Source organism: Corvus cornix, chromosome 9 (assembly GCF_000738735.6).
Source record: "Corvus cornix cornix isolate S_Up_H32 chromosome 9, ASM73873v5, whole genome shotgun sequence".
NCBI classification, from domain to species: domain Eukaryota; kingdom Metazoa; phylum Chordata; class Aves; order Passeriformes; family Corvidae; genus Corvus; species Corvus cornix.
Genome location: NC_046339.1, coordinates 25,200,272 through 25,216,554, shown reverse-complemented (window position 1 = coordinate 25,216,554; position 16,283 = coordinate 25,200,272). Strand labels below are relative to the sequence as shown.

At 41.8% G+C, this 16,283-nt stretch overlaps 1 protein-coding gene across 17 annotated transcripts in view; it reads right to left on the bottom strand.

Moving 5' to 3' along the window:
• The window catches only part of GIGYF2 (GRB10 interacting GYF protein 2), a 75,583-nt gene that overhangs the window by 12,876 nt on the left and 46,424 nt on the right, over positions 1-16,283 (bottom strand). For 11 of the 17 annotated variants that reach the window (XM_039557217.1, XM_039557221.1, XM_039557226.1 and 8 more), the window contains 12 exons: positions 13,316-13,495; positions 8,194-8,411; positions 7,946-8,105; positions 7,668-7,868; positions 6,998-7,188; positions 6,121-6,280; positions 4,045-4,211; positions 3,575-3,663; positions 2,473-2,580; positions 1,826-1,923; positions 1,224-1,324; positions 278-439 (listed from right to left, as the gene is read on the bottom strand). In XM_039557217.1, the coding sequence (XP_039413151.1) occupies positions 278-439; positions 1,224-1,324; positions 1,826-1,923; positions 2,473-2,580; positions 3,575-3,663; positions 4,045-4,211; positions 6,121-6,280; positions 6,998-7,188; positions 7,668-7,868; positions 7,946-8,105; positions 8,194-8,411; positions 13,316-13,495 (1,835 nt within the window). The remainder of the gene's footprint in view (positions 1-277; positions 440-1,223; positions 1,325-1,825; positions 1,924-2,472; positions 2,581-3,574; positions 3,664-4,044; positions 4,212-6,120; positions 6,281-6,997; positions 7,189-7,667; positions 7,869-7,945; positions 8,106-8,193; positions 8,412-13,315; positions 13,496-16,283) is intronic. The other 6 variants (XM_039557223.1, XM_039557225.1, XM_039557228.1 and 3 more) reach the window with 3 other exon arrangements.

The window sequence follows — 16,283 nt, the reverse complement described above, 5'->3', positions numbered from 1 at the left end:
GTTGAGAAGGGATATTCCACATGGAATAAAGGCCTTGTGCTCACAAACAGAAACCTATCTTAAAGAGAAGCATCAAAGCCCATTTCTCAGGTTGCAGTTTGGGCTCTTAAAAAAAATCAAGAACAGAAGAATCATAATTTAATATACTCACATGAAAAATATTAAAACTGTCTTCATACACACCTACCAAAGATTAATTGGACCCCACAGGATTCTTAAAGTGAGTTTTATAAAGTATTATAATTAATTAGAGATTAACTACATTGAGGAAACTCACTTGCTTCCTGCGGGCCAGTTCTTCTTCTTCCCGTCGTTTCCTCTCATCTTCCTGCTGCCTCCTAAGTAGCTCTTCTTGTTGCCTCCGAAGCTCCTCCTGCCTTTTCCTCTCCTCTTCCTCTCGTTTGGCCCTCATTTCCACTTCTCTCCTCTCTTGCTCTAGCTACAATTCACATAAAACTATACTCAGATGCAGGTAACGTATTCCTACACCATTTCTTAGGGCAACTCTGCTGAAATTATAGTAACAGCTTAACAGATGAAGCCTCAGAGATGCTCTCCCTCAATTGCAATTTTACCTATCGGCTGGCTGCCTACTGGGGTCAGATTCCTGAAACAGTCTAGAACAATTTTGGACAATTTCTGTTTGTAACAAACACCAGTTCTCTAGTCAGTCTTTCTACATCAGCTCCTCAAAATACCCTCTAACTTTGGAAGCGAGTACTGAGTTGCTTTGCAGTCATCATAAAATAGTAATTTTCAGGAAAGGTACAGAGTCATACAGGTTCAAAGTCACAAAAATAATTTAATACTAGAGTACCTGTGGAATAACCCTGGCAAATAGGACTCTTATGATTCCCCAAACCAGTTCCAGTGAAAATCACAACAATTAAGAGAACTACCTGGTCCCAACTCAGGGCTTGGCCTGACAGCTCATGATGATCTCAGTTTAAAACAGAGGTGGCTAGTGAAGAGTTTTAATCACAAATGTAGAACACGACCGCTATTTCAGAGGTCAGTAGTACCTCCACAGCAATGGTTTCCAAACAGCAGTCCACAAGGAATTCGTAACTTGTTTTTATAACCCCTATTCTCTTTATGGTGTTTTCCATGAAAACCTAGTCAAAGTCATCCATTGAAGAGCTCGGTCTTCCATTGGCTCAAGAACCACAATTACATTGCAGAAGAGCAATCCCAACTTCTTACAGTACAAAACAGTTTCTGACCTTTGCAGCTTTGGCCTTCTCGAGTTGCTGAAGTTGTTCTAGAGCTGGTCCCTGAGCTGCAGTATCAATGGGCAGATCCCAGACACTGCTTCCTTCCCAGACTAGACAGTGAAGAAAACAAACATTGACAAGCAAAAATAAGCACATGAACAAAACGTAACTGAAATGGGAGAATCTTGGGTATGCTGTTACTACGTTTCAGGAACTCAAATAACGTTAACACTTCCACCTTCGTCAGTAGAGGGCCACCTTGTCTTCCTGCAGAACAAGGCTCGTCCATGACTGAAGGAAGGCTGGGTTTCCTAAGAAATTCTACAGAAGAACCAGCTATTCCAACTCCTCCTCCCATCACAGCAGAACACCCTTAAACAGAACAATCCCTTCAGAGCTAGACTTCCCATGAGCACTGGAAAAATTACCGTATTCTTCACCACTCTCAAATGGAACTTATATAGTGCAAGGCAAAGCAGGCTGATCCAGTTAAACATCATGATGCAAAAATAACTTCCCCTTGTGTCAAAAAGGGAAGGATCATGTCAAAGATGCCGACTCTTAATGCATGGACTTTTCCCAAGAGACCTGACCCAGGCTAGGCACCTTACCTGTAGGCTGTGAAGCTGACTGAAGTTCCCATATTGAGCCAGTGTCCGGCACTGACACAGACCTTGTAACAGGTGGCATCATGTTCTGTTCAGATATTCTGTAATACCAATAGGAAGAGTCAGCACGCCACTTCCAGGGAGGGGAGTGCTCTGAACACGCATGAGATTCAGTAACTTGTAACACACTGCTTTCCTTCCACACCTCTATTTAAAACAAAAATATGATAGGACAACACTAGTTGCTTGCAGAGTTCTTGCTGATCTCGCCCCTGCTGCTAAGTCAAGGGCTAAGCTACAGTTTTGCATTTGCTGCTTAGAGGCCAGTTTGAGGAACAAGCATCCTACAGTACTGCAGAACAGGCAAAGCCCCTCTGTGACCAGCACAACACAGCTGCCAGACAGTTACAGTTTCAACTCTTAATTTCCATAAACACTCTCTAAGGCAAAGGCTACATATGTAAAGAAGTACTCCATATCCTGAAACTGTTTCCTGTCATTCTGATACATACTCATATTCTCATTACCATCTTTAAAATACGTAATCCTAAAATATGAGCAAACTTAACTAGGACAGACAGCTGACAAGATGGAATTATTGTTGTATACAAACTAGAGTACAGGAAGAACAGAAGTCTGGGCTAGCTCACCTCATCTTCAGGGCCTGGAACTGTTGCAGGAGAATAGCGAGCTGCTGCTGCTGCTGGGATGAGAGGGCTGCCTTCTGCTGCTGAGCCAGCATCTGTGCATACTGTTGTCTTCAAAAGAGAAGCAGACAAATGGTATTTGTTCACTTATGCCCAAGTTGCAGAGAGATTCATGCTCTGGGACTAATGCCCACTGACCCATATAACATACATGCTAAATACTAGAGGAAACCACAGAACCGGAGCTTGGCAAGAATCAAAATGTAAGAATACAGCCAGCTGGCTCACATGAGCAGAACCAGACTTCTCTTCACCCTCAGCTATGTCACCTGGCTATTACTGCCCCATGTTTCTCTTGTAAGCTGTACAACACTGCTTTCCTTTTTTGTCTAAATTCCGTAACGTTAGCTCAAATTAATCTGGTTTTGACCACTGCCCACCTACAATCAGTCTCTCCCCCAGTATGTCAAGGCATTGCCTAGTTCAGGAGCAGGCTCTTGCTTCAATCATAAGCTGACAATCAGTATTGAAAAACTGTAATCATGACACATGCTCTCAGGTTCCCCTAAACAAGCAGTCTGACTGCTTTCTTTCCTCCAAGCTGCTGCAAAACAAGCTGTCAGGAACTGGCCATAACTGAACAACTGACAGCTTTGGCAAAATGGATGACAAACTGCTTTGCCCAGCAGGGCATTCCACTGATCTTCAGAGAGCTGAGCAAGCAGACTAAAGGTAAGTTCTGCCTTCTCCATCTCCAGTTCCAAAGATGTGTAGCCTTCCCCTGACATCACAACATCTGAAGGTTGTTACTAGGACACCTGGGATCCAGTCTGACCATAACAGCTACCTATAAAGCAGGTCTCACCAAAGTAGCAATGTGTAACACTGAAAAGGACTCTGAAAAGTGAGCCTGGGGCAGCCGCACTGCCCTAATCCCATAGACTACCAACATCTCTGGTGTTTGTGGAAGCAGCTATGGCTGTTGGAAGTGAAGCACTCCCAGCCCCACTGCCCAAGGAAACAATGACAAGCAGCTGAACCCAGATGACTAAAAAGGCAGAGCAGAACAGAGCCACTGGAAGATCTCTGGGACAGGAAGTCTTACTGTATTAAAAGATGCTGATACTGGAGGTGCTGCATTTGGATCAGAGCCAACTCTTGTTGTCTAGTCAGTCGCTCTTGGTCCAGCTCGCCCTACGTATAGGGATAAAAAATTCTTTTTCAATAACGTATATACTAGGAGTAGTAGATTGCAAATGCAAGAAATGTAAAAGTTGTATTTTGACCAGAAAAAAAAAAAAAAAAGGAAAAAACCTAGACCAAGATGAAGATTTACAAAGCCTGTGAAATACACAGCACCCTTACTTATCACAGGACCCAGCCTCCCAGCCACAAACCTGGCAAACCAAACATTTTTAAATTACATTTCTTTTCTACTCTTGCAAAAGTAATCTAACACCAAGTTCAACTTTGGTGCTCGGAACACCTGCAATTCCAAGACAGAGTAGACACCTAAATAATTAAGTTCCCACTTGTTTGAGGACTGTTTGAATACTGTAACTACCACATAATTACCAGATGCGGAAGCGGTGCTGGGCCTGGAGTGAAGGGAACCCTGCCCCACATTTTCATGATGTCTCCAAGTGGCTGGAAAGTCTCATCACAGGCTCTCTTCACCAACAGCGACATCGTGAAGTATCCAGCCTGGAACCACTCTGCCATCTCCTGATTACTGAATGGACCTGAAATCACATCAACCAACACATGTTGTGGGGAAGGGGAAGCAAGGCCAGATTCAGCATGCTGGAAACAAGGAGCTGGCTTTGGTCACACAGTGCCCAGCACCAGGCATTCCTGTCTGCCTCACCCACTCGTAGGGACACTGCTCATCCAAGGCTGGAGTGTCCATGCACATCTCCACAGGGGCTACAGCACTGCCCCACAGTCACAGGAAAAGTGCATTATGGCTTTCACCTTGCTTTGGAGGGAGACAGGTCAGCTCTGGGGTGAAAGGCAAGCAACCACAGTGGTGTGGGGCTTGGTCCAGCTAATTCCCCTGCTGTCCTCCAGCAGCACTCACTGCTTCAGGCTCACAGCAGCTGCAGCTTCCACTCTGGAGCTCAGCAGTACCTGCTGGCTGACAATGCTCGAACCGTAAGTGCTGCTTTCCCCACTGCACAGATAATTAAACAATCTTAGCCTGCTTCAACTCTTGCCTTCAAATCAGAGGAACTCTCATGTTTTACACAAGTTTTGCTTCTGGAACTTAGCAGATTAACAGATCCACGTCTGAGTGAACAACTACATTTTTTAGGATAATGAGGATCCAGTTTCTTTCCTTTGTAAAAATCTACACTTTTCCTTCTCTTCCTCTTTTTTCTGAGAAAGACTTCAGTCATTCCTTTCAAAGGAGGGCTTCCATACTAATTTTACATATTCAAATAGATGTAAAACCAGTATTAAAAATATTATTTAACCAAGTAAGAACCACATAAATAAGTTTCACAAAAACATCTTCTGAAAAGCAGGAATATTCAGCAACCCTTGCCTTCTGTATAAGGAGTAACTCTAGAAGGCAATTCCTCCTAGAGAATATGAAACCACAAGAGGCTAACCCCAAGAAGAAAAAATTATATGAAGTGTTTACTTTTTGACAACATATTTGAGGAAGTACCTAATCTAACAACAAAAATATTTAGATCACCCAGCAATAAACACCCAGCAGTGACTGACATATACTGAGCAAATAGAAGCACTTCATGGTTAACATTCTTTAAACTTGAAGGGGTGAGAAGAAAACCCTAAAGATATGCAATACCTGCAGACAAGAGATTGGCACAGATCTCACAAACAACACCCCCACCAATCCTATCTGGAGTTCACAGCTGAGAAGTCATTCACACTACACAGTGTGAAGTACAGCAAGGAAGAAATACACTGTTTAACTGCACTTTCGGGAAGTAGATAAGCAGCTGCTAAAACAGAGCCCTGGGACCTCCAAAAGAAAAGTGCCTTCTGAAAGCAAAGATGCAAATATCTATATGAAAGGCCTGCTCCAAATTTCATTGAAAAAGAAAAAAAATTCTTAAGCAAAAACTGAAAGCAGGAAACAGTTCCTATCTGTTATATGAACAAACAGTGCACCGGCTGCAAGCACAATTTAAACAGATTCTGCACAAGCACTGGCTGGTGGAAACTTGATTCCTCTTTCCCGTCAATTCTAAACAAACCACCCTTCCCTGACTACTCCACATCATCAGGCTGAGTCTAGAAAACTAATTTCACAGTTTCTTGTGGATTCTTCACAACAAGCTACTTCAGTGGTCACGTTCTTTGTTTGTTTCCACTGTTATCTGGAAATCTGAGTAACGACTGGCATGTAAAACAGGCTTTAGTCTAACCTAATTTACAGAAACATAAAATGATGGCAAACCTCAGCCATGATAAAGCATAGTTCTGGATGTTAGGCCTGCTGAGCTCATGGGGGCAGTGATGAGTTGAAGATATATTCAAAACCTAATTCTAGAATGGTAAATTCCCTGTGCTGCTTCTGTTAAAAACAAGTGCCAGCATCTCTTGGTGGTAATTCTGTGAAGACCTCTTTAACAATTCCAGGAAACAAAAGAGGAAGTGTAAATGGCACAGACCTACCCTGAATTTCTCCTTGTGGATCTTTGTAGTACCACTTCTGCATGGCTTCATGGAACAACGGCATAGAGGAACCCTTTGCTCTGTGCTCTTGAATTTTTGCTGCTAGTCTTTCATCATCAAGGGCACTGTCCTGCAGATATGCCACCATTTTTTCTGCTTGCTGCAGGAGACATCAAAACCAGCAAGAAATAAGAGAGTTAGATGGGGGCTTACAGATTTGAAAATGTGTGTGTCAAATACAACCACCTTGTGCTACCCAGTGCTCCAGAGTGTACCAGGAATGACAGGCAGCCCCAGGACAGGAGTGACTGCTACACAAACCTGGGGCTCTGTCTACCATGCTGGCAGAATCCTGAACAAGAACAGCTCACCTGCTTAAGAAAAGCTTTAGAACAACTTGCCAAGGAGGTCCCAACACAGTACCAGAGTGAAAAATAAAACAGGCATGGGAGCATGAGCACAAAGAAGGCTCTACATCTCAGCCGCCACCACACTTTCATCAACAAGTCTTGTGCTTCACTTATGGGATTTTTGGTTGCGGTTTTGCTTGTTTGATGGTTTGTTTGTTTACGGGTTTTAACAGACACACATAATTTCTCAAGGCAAATCATATGCAACTTGACAGTGGCCATAAGCACTATGGTCTCCAGCTCTTTAACACAGGGTATAGCATCCTGATCCATAAAAAGACAAAAGCTTGAACTTTTGGCAAAAAAAAAAAAAAAAAAAAAAAAAAAAAGGAGAGAAGCAGCTTTCGGTATTGTGGAGTGTAAAGTTTCAGCTGCATTTCTGATTTTATTGGCTTCAAGTGTTTTTTGCATTCCACATTCCTCCAGTCTCACTACTGTCAACAACAAAGGAATTTGAGAAATTTTACCTGCTCTAGGTGTTTGAGGCCCTCTTCATCATCTGGGTCAGCGGGAATGTTGCCCATGCCTGGAGCAGCTGTGACAGGTGTTTGAACTGGCCGCAGAACAGGATTTGAATTGGAAACAGGAGGAGAAAGATGAGCAGAAGCAGCTGTGTCTGCAGAAATCTGTGGCAAAGGTTGAGCAAGAGAAGCCAAATCTAAAGAAAAATGTTGAAGTTAGTTCATTATCTTTAACATAAATGACAATTACTTTTAAGAACTTAATGCAGAGAATATTCAACGGCTCAAACTTAGCACCAAAGCAAAAGCATTTTCAGATCTTCCTGAAAGTACTGTTTACAGCACAGGCACCCAACCTAACTTCAAGAAACGAACAGTTTAGTTCTATCAGTGCAGAACTCGGCAGATTTCAGCATATCCCATTTCCTGGCCACACACATTTGTCCATAATACTCTGCTGAACCACACTGAGGCACATCCACAACGCATTTCAGTGTGAAGTACTAGTGCACTGCAAGCATTTGAGATGGCATATCCAACAAATCCTGTATTTATAGATCAGTCAGTGAATTGTGGCTTTCCATCACAATAATCCAGTCCTTGCCTCTTTTAAGGGGCCAGGACTACTCACAGTGAGTAATGGAAACTTACTAAATTTATCTGTCAGGTTTATTACCTTCCCCTCTGTTGGACATTTTGGCTGACAGTGTATTCTCCACTCGATTCTCTTTATCTTCTGCTTTTTCTGTTCTTTCTGGCACAGACTCTTCCTTCCTTTCAAAAAGGTTTGCCTGCAGCGGGTCTGGAGGCTGGGATTTCGGTGGAGTGTCTGACCTGGCAGCTGGAGACGATGCCTGAGCTGCCTCCTCCACTGCTTCTGTAACAGGGCACAGTTCTAAGTAACTGAATTAACAGAAATTCTACATTGACAGTTGCAGAAGAAGTCTCCCTTACCTGCCACTACTTTTTCTGTTTTCTCCCCCTCTTTCTTGGTCTTTTCATGATCTTTGGCTTCTTCATTGTGGCTCCCTTCAGAATCAGACCTTTCCTCCCCTTCCTCCACAGGCCGGAAGTCCATCTCCTGTTCCTCCGGTATCGGCTCCTTCTGCACCTTCTGCAAAGTCAATGCAATCATCCATAACCCACCCGACATCACAGGACATTTGCTCCAAGTGACCCAAGGGCCCAAAGCAGCTTTTCACCTTTAAAGAGAGAAATGCTCCAGAGGAGTCAAAAGTGCCCATTTCTTCCTCCGCGTCCTCCAAGCACCACTCAGGGAGACTGTCCCTGTCGTCGTCCATGCTGCCGCTGCCGCAGCGCACGCGGCGATAGCCCCGCTCGTCATCTCGGTCCCGGAAATCGAACTCGAATCTCCGCCGTCGCTCCATGTGCTCCCGCCAGCCTGCGGAACGAGGGCCATCTAAGGCGGGGAAAGGAGCTTTACCACATGGTCCCAGGGCAGCACTCACACAATGGGGCGGGGAGGGGGGGGAATGACACAAGGGGACACTGACAGCAATTCAGAAAGCCCCTACATGGTACAGAGCCCCCCTGTGAACGGGCGACTTCAAGGACAAGGCAAAGAAAAGGAGCATCTCGCCAATAAGCAGAAGCCTTTCAAATATTGTCCACAGTATATCCCCGCATTATAAATTGTGGAATAAGCATTAAAAACCACATACAGCTAAAAAAGCTGGGCTACAAAATCTTAAACAGGCACCAAAATAAGACAAGCAACACTAGTTGCCAATTGAATTTACCAGCCATCTTTGACTTAAGTCTTTTTTTGGCACCTTTACATGTATAAGATTTTGTATTTTCCTTCAGGGACTCTGCAGAAGTCTCATCCTGAACAGAACACCCATGTTTTTTCCCTCTTGCCCTCAGATACGCTTTTGTGCATATACATGAGAAATGGTAGTGATAACTGTTCAAATACCTTTGAAAGGACTGGTCAGTCTCTTGAAAGGTTTTTTTTAGCCATGGAATACCAAAACTTGGAAAGATAAGAAGTGGGAAAACTTTCCCAATTCAAGTATAAACTTCATATTCAGAAGACACTTTCATTCAGCCAAGCTTCAAATCCTCTGAGTGCAATAATGTTATTTAAACTGTAAAGCACTGGCCGCTAAGGAAAACAAATTGGGAGTGAAAGGTCTGTACACAGCTTTCAAAAAAAAGTAAGTTCTTTTTTTTGCTCCAAGAATCTGTGCACCATAATCAGTGCAGCCTCACAGTATCAAATGGCTACCAAAACAAAAATCATAGTAAAGGGGAGAAATGTGGTCCTGTTTCATGACTGAGGAATGCTTCCACACTGACCTTAATACCCTAACTATTAATATTAGCCATGCAAAAATCCATCTTTGTCTCACAAATAAAGGAAATGTAAAACAAACTCCTTCCAGAAACATTATGAACTTCAATCTTAAATTTTACCAAGAAAACACAAATGTCAGACTTTAACAATGCCTTCACTATTCCATGTGTGCTTATTTGCAAATAATTCCACTGGATAACTTAACCTATGCTTCTAGTTATGCTTCGCAAAGAAAGAAGTATTAAACCATCAAATCAGTGTTCTGAGGCAATCTTTTTAATGTTATTGAGGAAAGAGATTTAAGCGTGAAAGGTTGTTGACAACCAGACAGCAGTTCTGATTGAGTCCCTGGACAGACAGCTCCTCATGACAAGCAGCAGTGTCCATGTCAGGGCTCCCAGCAAGGGGACAAACAGAGCTATGGCCTGACTCTGGCAATGCCACAGAGCATGGATGAACAGCTCTGCCTGTTTGCTACCCTAGCGCTCACAAACGGCTGAGCATCTCTTCTTCAGCTCTCTTTCATGTGGAATAGGAAACTTCAGTATTAAGAATTTCCTGAACAGCCATAAATGGGCCTGCATTGACAGGAGCTGCTATTTTTCCACAGTTCACATCCCAATACCAGGAGGGCAGCTTTTCATAGTGAGACCCAGAAACGTGCTTTTTGAAGGTGAATTTTGTTAGCCCGGGTATGTTCAAAGTTCAAATGAATAACGATGTAGTCTGCTTGCAGAGATTTTGTTGCATCACCTTTTACAGCTCCCGCATTTTCAGAGCTACATGGAGAGGCAAAAAGACATAGGTGCAGCAGACACATGCCCTTGTTTCTTAGTAAAAAAATGTTTGTAAAAGCCCAGTTAGAATATAGGCCATAATTCAGGTCTGAAGTGTCAGGCTGCCAACCTTTAAAGCAAGCCAGAAGTAGAGATAAACCTGAATTCTTACCTAAAGCTTTTTAACTAACAACAGTTAGGACACAAACATAGCTGTAGGTTCAGCCATATAGTATCACTAGGCACTAGTTACACGTTCAAGATTTAAAGTGTAAGGATAATTTTCAGCTTAATTAACTCCTTGCAATTTTTGGTGACAGTGTAGGTAAAAGACAGGACTACTGGCTGTAGTGTATACAAGTATACATTAGCCTTATTAGCAGCTATTTATCTCTTAAAAGGTATATTCTAACTCAGCACTGAAATTGTCAATATATACTAAAACAATACTAAATGCTAAACACTTAACAAAAGAATAGTACACATTTTTTGGCATATCTTATATATAGACCTAGTTCTTATTTCACTCAATTTTAGTGCAAGATTCTCCAATGTTGCTTCAAGTTGCTTCAAGATATTTAAGAAACACAAGGAACAATGCCCAAAGGTTTAACTCTAGTTGAATCACAGCACCTGATTCAGAAAGTGGAGTGAATCAAGATGAATTTGAAAAGCCCTTCAAACAAAGCAGCAACTAAAAAGGATTTATATGAGCGTACAGGAGAGTACAGCCTAAGGTCTCTCTCGAATGCTTTTCAGGAAAAAGACCAATTTAAACAGCTAAGTAAATTTCAATTTAAAGCAAAGACAGAAAATCATATCAGGGATTTCTAGGCAAGAAAAAATTATTCCTATTCCTTAAGGCTGACTTGGTAACCAAAACCATAAACATCTATAGATCAGTCACTAGTTTTGAGACCAAAGCAGGTTCTGACAAAACAGACTTACCTTGCAAATTTAAAGGGCAATCATGGCATGAATGCAAGAATTGGAACAACAGAAAGAAGGGCTTTTTACACATTAATAATTTTAAAAGATGGTTAAAAATTAAAAGTAAAAAAAAAAAAGGAGAATTTTGAAGCAGCCAATGAATCTAAATCTGTGGTCACACTCTTCTAGCAGATATTAAAGCCAGCCTAAAGATGCTAGCAGGGAGTACACAGAGTCAAGCCAAAGGAAGGACCAGCTAAACAAATGAAAACATTTCTCTATTTTTAGCAGGACATATGACTATACTATTACCTAACACCAGAATAAGTACAAAGAAGCCATTTAAGCCACACCAATTTGAGTTAAACTCATTGTTTAAAGCAAAAATGTGATTAAAACCGTTTTGATAGTTCTGCGACTACTACTAAAAGGAGAATTCAAATACAGCTCTGATGAAAGCTGGAAACAGGACAATACAGCTGTCAGCTCAGGCTATCTCAAAATCAGCAACTTTTCTGCAGATTCACGTAAGTCTTTGAACAGGCTTTCAACAATACCTGCTAAAACTAACTTGTAAGGGAAGTTCAGTTAGTTTCTACTACACTGAAATTCAAAAAAGCAGTAATATTTTCCATGATGGAAGTGAAATGAATTTTCAAAACATTCCTCAGAACATCTTCCAAAAACGTTCAAGACCTGAATGAACTTCTAAACTTTGAGGTCTAAGCTTCCTTTTAAGCTAAAGCATGAGGGCTGGTACTCAAAGAACACTCCACTCCTGAGTATCATGCTGCATCACGAGGTAGCTGGCCTGATGTCGCCTCAACTAGATAACAAAGCAGCAGTGTCTGATCAACAACTGTGACCAAACACTGGGGAAAAGAAAATTATATTCTTCAAAATTTGCCTTTTAGCCTTGCTCTAAATAGAAAACATCTGATGATAAATCAAGCCTTGGGCTCGCTGCTAAATTTTAGTAAAAGAGAACAGCTGTTTGAGAGGAAAGTCATACACAGCTGTGGAGAGAGCTCAGAACCAAGGTAATGGTTGCTCACAACAATAACCATACTGAAAGTCTGGGATGCTGAAAAGGGCAACAGACCCATTGTAAGAGCAACTGGGACTATTTTGTACTGAAGAGAAGTTGTCCACCTCTGCCCCAAATATGTCCTGTGCTTTCTTTGCTTTCCTATTAATTTTAGCATGGAGCAAAGAAGGCTCAAGTGGGGGGACCTTATCATCCTTCTAGAACTGCCAGAAAGGAGGTTTAGATTGGGCATTAGGAGCAATTTCTTCACTGAAAAAGTTGTCAAGCATTGACACAGATGCCCAGGGAAGTGGTGGAGGCCCCATCCCTGGAGGGATTTAAAAGCCATGTAGATGGGGCACTTAAGGACATGGTTTAGTGGTGGCCTTGACAGTGCTGGGTCAATGGTTGGACTCAACCACCTTAAAGATATTTTCCAAACTTAACAATTTTATTATTCTATAAAGATGTAACAATAGAAGAGCCTAATCCTCTCCTGGTACTCCAGAAGCCTTCGGCAGCCAAAAGATAGCCAAACCCAGAATCCCACACCAGGTATGACAGTCTTTTCCAAAGAGAAGGAAAAAAATATATATATAATATGTTTCAGTCCTACTACTGAAATACCAAGCACTGCTTTGTATTTCTGCTGCAACTCTGGCAATGCAATGCTGGAAAGCAAGTGAACAGACTTGCCCTGTCAGGCCAGGGAAGGGAAGAATGAAATCAAACAGGTGCTTGAACTTTATTGAGACAAGACATCCTGTAACTAACTACAAAATGCATAGAGCAACATATTTTGAGATCTTCCAAGAATGCTTCTTGGCATTGCAAACATTTCTGGGAAACTAGAAAGAGGCCAATGACCAGAGTGGTTTAGTGTCAGTGTCACTCTGCAGCCTTAGGTATGCTGTCTAATGTGGGTGATTTCTCTCCCCTCACTGTCACAGCCACAAAGAAACAGTACTATTAAAAACCCCTTATTTTACCAGGCACCTACACACCTGGAGCACAATACAGACAAGTGAACACCTGAAAAGTATTGTTCCCTTAAATACATAAGGGTACTGAAGATGCTAAAAGGAAAACAAAAGGTACATAATTTTATGCTAATCGTCTTGTGACCAAGAGTCCCACACATGCCAGAACAGTATTTAATGACCAAAACTGCATGAACCTATTTTTGCCCTGAACGTGGCACCTCCCTCTCCTCACGGCCTCTGCCCTCTCTCTGTAACTGTGGCTGCATGTTTGCCCAGCTCTGCTCTCACCTGGACTGTGAGGACGCCACCTCTCCCCATCCCTCCGTGACCCAGCCAGTCGCCAGCCTCCATCCTCATCTTCCCCATTCTGTTCCTCCCTGAAGATGCGCCAGTTCTCGCTCTCAGAGCGTATAAATTCGTGTTTCCTCCCCGCAGTCGCTGTACCACCTTCCTCAAAGTTTGGTCTCACTGCAAAAAAACACACGCCAGTGAACATGCGTCCTGTCTTTAGAAACACAGAAATAGAAAATGGTTGAAATCTTGCTCCCTTGGAGGCAAAAATGCACCAGAAGTGGTTACAGGAACCTAGGAGAGGAATGGAAATTCAGGAAGGAAACATGACAGAGAAAAGAAATCCAGGTCCCTGTGTACCTTGGGATGGAAAGACAAAAAAAAAAATCCAGAAGAAAGCAAAGCATAATAAGCAATTGGAACATGGATAGGAAAGACAGAGGAGGAAAAGGCAGTTTAAGAGATGTAGGGAAATGTAACAGAAAGAAGGCAAAAGTGTGCAGAGAGAAAGAATAAACTGCTGTATCATGAAGTGTCTCAAGCTAAACGGGAGTACAGTGTAAACATTATATAAACCAAGCACATTTGTTACTTCTGTAATAAAAAGAACATGAGATCTATTTAATCCGACATACAGCAGTCTTACTATTAGGAAACACTGAAAATTTAAAGTAGCACTGAGAAATAAACGAGAAAAAACTTAGCAATGTTAACATTATGCTGTGAATCCATCTTCTGGAGAGCCAAGGTCAGTGTATGAAGGGCTAAAAGCAATCATGCTTGAGCTGAAAGGATAAGTCTACTAGAAGTTTAGGAGCTAGGATAGTCTTTTAGTTCTCAATTTACATTATGTTATATTTAAAACAAAACATAAAATCCTCAAGTATTTATGAAGAGCAACCCTGTCAGAAAAGGATGATATAAATATTTTCATGAAAAGACTCCACATCATACACCAAGATTTCCATGTCATACACCAGCATTCCAAGGCTTAACACAGATGTTGCTTTCACTGGTGACTTGCCCTGACAAGACAGCCCATCACTGAAATGTTTCTTCAGCTGTGTAGCACCAGAATTCTCACAGGAACCATAGTGATGCCATTTCCTCACTGATATTATTACCCAGTGTTAACCTGAAATTGTGGTGTTACCTATAAAAAGAAAAGTTTTCAAGTACTAGAGAAAGGTATACTGAATCTTCCTTCTTAAGAGTCCTAAAATCCAAGAATATAAGAGGTTATTTGGTGAAGCCCGTTTAGTATGCCTGCTTTATTAAGACAGGAAAAACGAAAGCATGATCATGTACTAAGACTCCTGGGGTGGAAAGAGACATTTTTAAGAATTTAGTTTAGGAAGCATAGGAGAATGCATTTCCCTTTCTTAGCATCAGGCAATTTTTTCAGTCAATGAAGAAGATGAGGAAACAAAGATGATCTGAAATTCTGTGGCAAATCAGACCTCCGTTTAGAACATGAAAATTCTTCCTACTAGAGATACTGCACTCTGGAGACAGAAAGCACATACTGGCTCTCTACTTTGCATGCACCTTGGAGAAAAACTGACATCCCTTCTCCACCATCTCAAAACACCGGAGGAAAAAAAAACCCATTATCTTTCTCCAGCTCTAAATTTTTTTGAATACTTTCCTCTTATATTGCTCCTATATCAAGAGCTAAAGCACATTGGCTAATTTAAAGTCCAGCACCAGTACCTAATTTAAAGTTACACACCAGTACCAACAGGCAATGTCAGCTATGATGCCAAATATAACCCAGTTACACCTTTACTTCACTGAAGGGGACATCTGGCTGAAGATCACTTCTGTATTTGCTGGGGTTTTGAGAAACAAAACAAAACAATCTTCAGACAGTGTATTTTAGGGAGTCTCTGGTGATACTGACTCGGAACAAAACAAAACCTGCTGGAGGCACTCAACTCCCTTCATCTGGTAGGTGCCATGCTGGCAAGTTCTCTTATCCAGAGTGGACAAATCTTTGGAGATGAAGGTCAGCCACATTCTGTTTTCCCATGCTTCATGGAAAATACAGGAAAGGAACAAGCTAGACAGAAAAATCTAAGTTTGGGAATTTTTTTTTTTTTTCCATTTTAGGTATCTAAAAAATGCAGACTAAGGTAACAGAAAGCGCAGGGAAGCCTCTCACCATTGCTCCTTGGATGGGCTTCCCATAGCAGAAAAGCAGGAGGCAGAGCTACAGAGCCGAGTCAGCTGAAAGCGAAACACAGAGAGGTGCACAGCAGAGAGCTGCAATCCGACAGTGCAGGGGAGCCTCAGCCCCAGACAACACGGACAATGCCTCGTTCTTTCTGAATTTCTTTTTAAAATGCTACAAGGAGGGAGATCAATCAATTTTTTTTTTATTCTGCAGCACAAGATACTCATTTTTTTCCTCACTAAAGCAGCTACTGAAAGAAAAGTTATTCAAAACACTGTTTTGAGACAAGAGAAGTAATATACAGATTTATCTATTATTTTCATAAAAACTCACAGCTATTACTTGACGCTTATTCAGTAACAATAATTTGAGAGACTTTAGACTCTACCAATAAAGGAAGAAAAAAGGATGTTCTTCCTTTCCATTGTAAGTTCAGTTGATTCTGGAGACTGCTCTTTAACACAGACAAGCTCTCAGCTCACAGGCTCTGTTCCACTCTCCCAAAAACATTTGGGAAAAAAGGTTACTTAAAGAATATTGTGAAGTCTGCTTTGCCACCGTATATACAGGTTTTAGCCCCCCTGCATACCTAGGCAACCAAGGCAACTCAGGTTCTGTTAGTCCTTAGGACAGCGGATTTTGTTCCCAAGAACTGAACTATCAAAGTCAGGTTTTGTATGCTGAACTTGCAGAAAGCGGAGTTTGAAACACATCTCTCTAGAGGTTACAAATCATCAAATGCTGTTTGCCAGATCAGACTCAAGTGGGATCCTGCCCTTCTTCTGATTT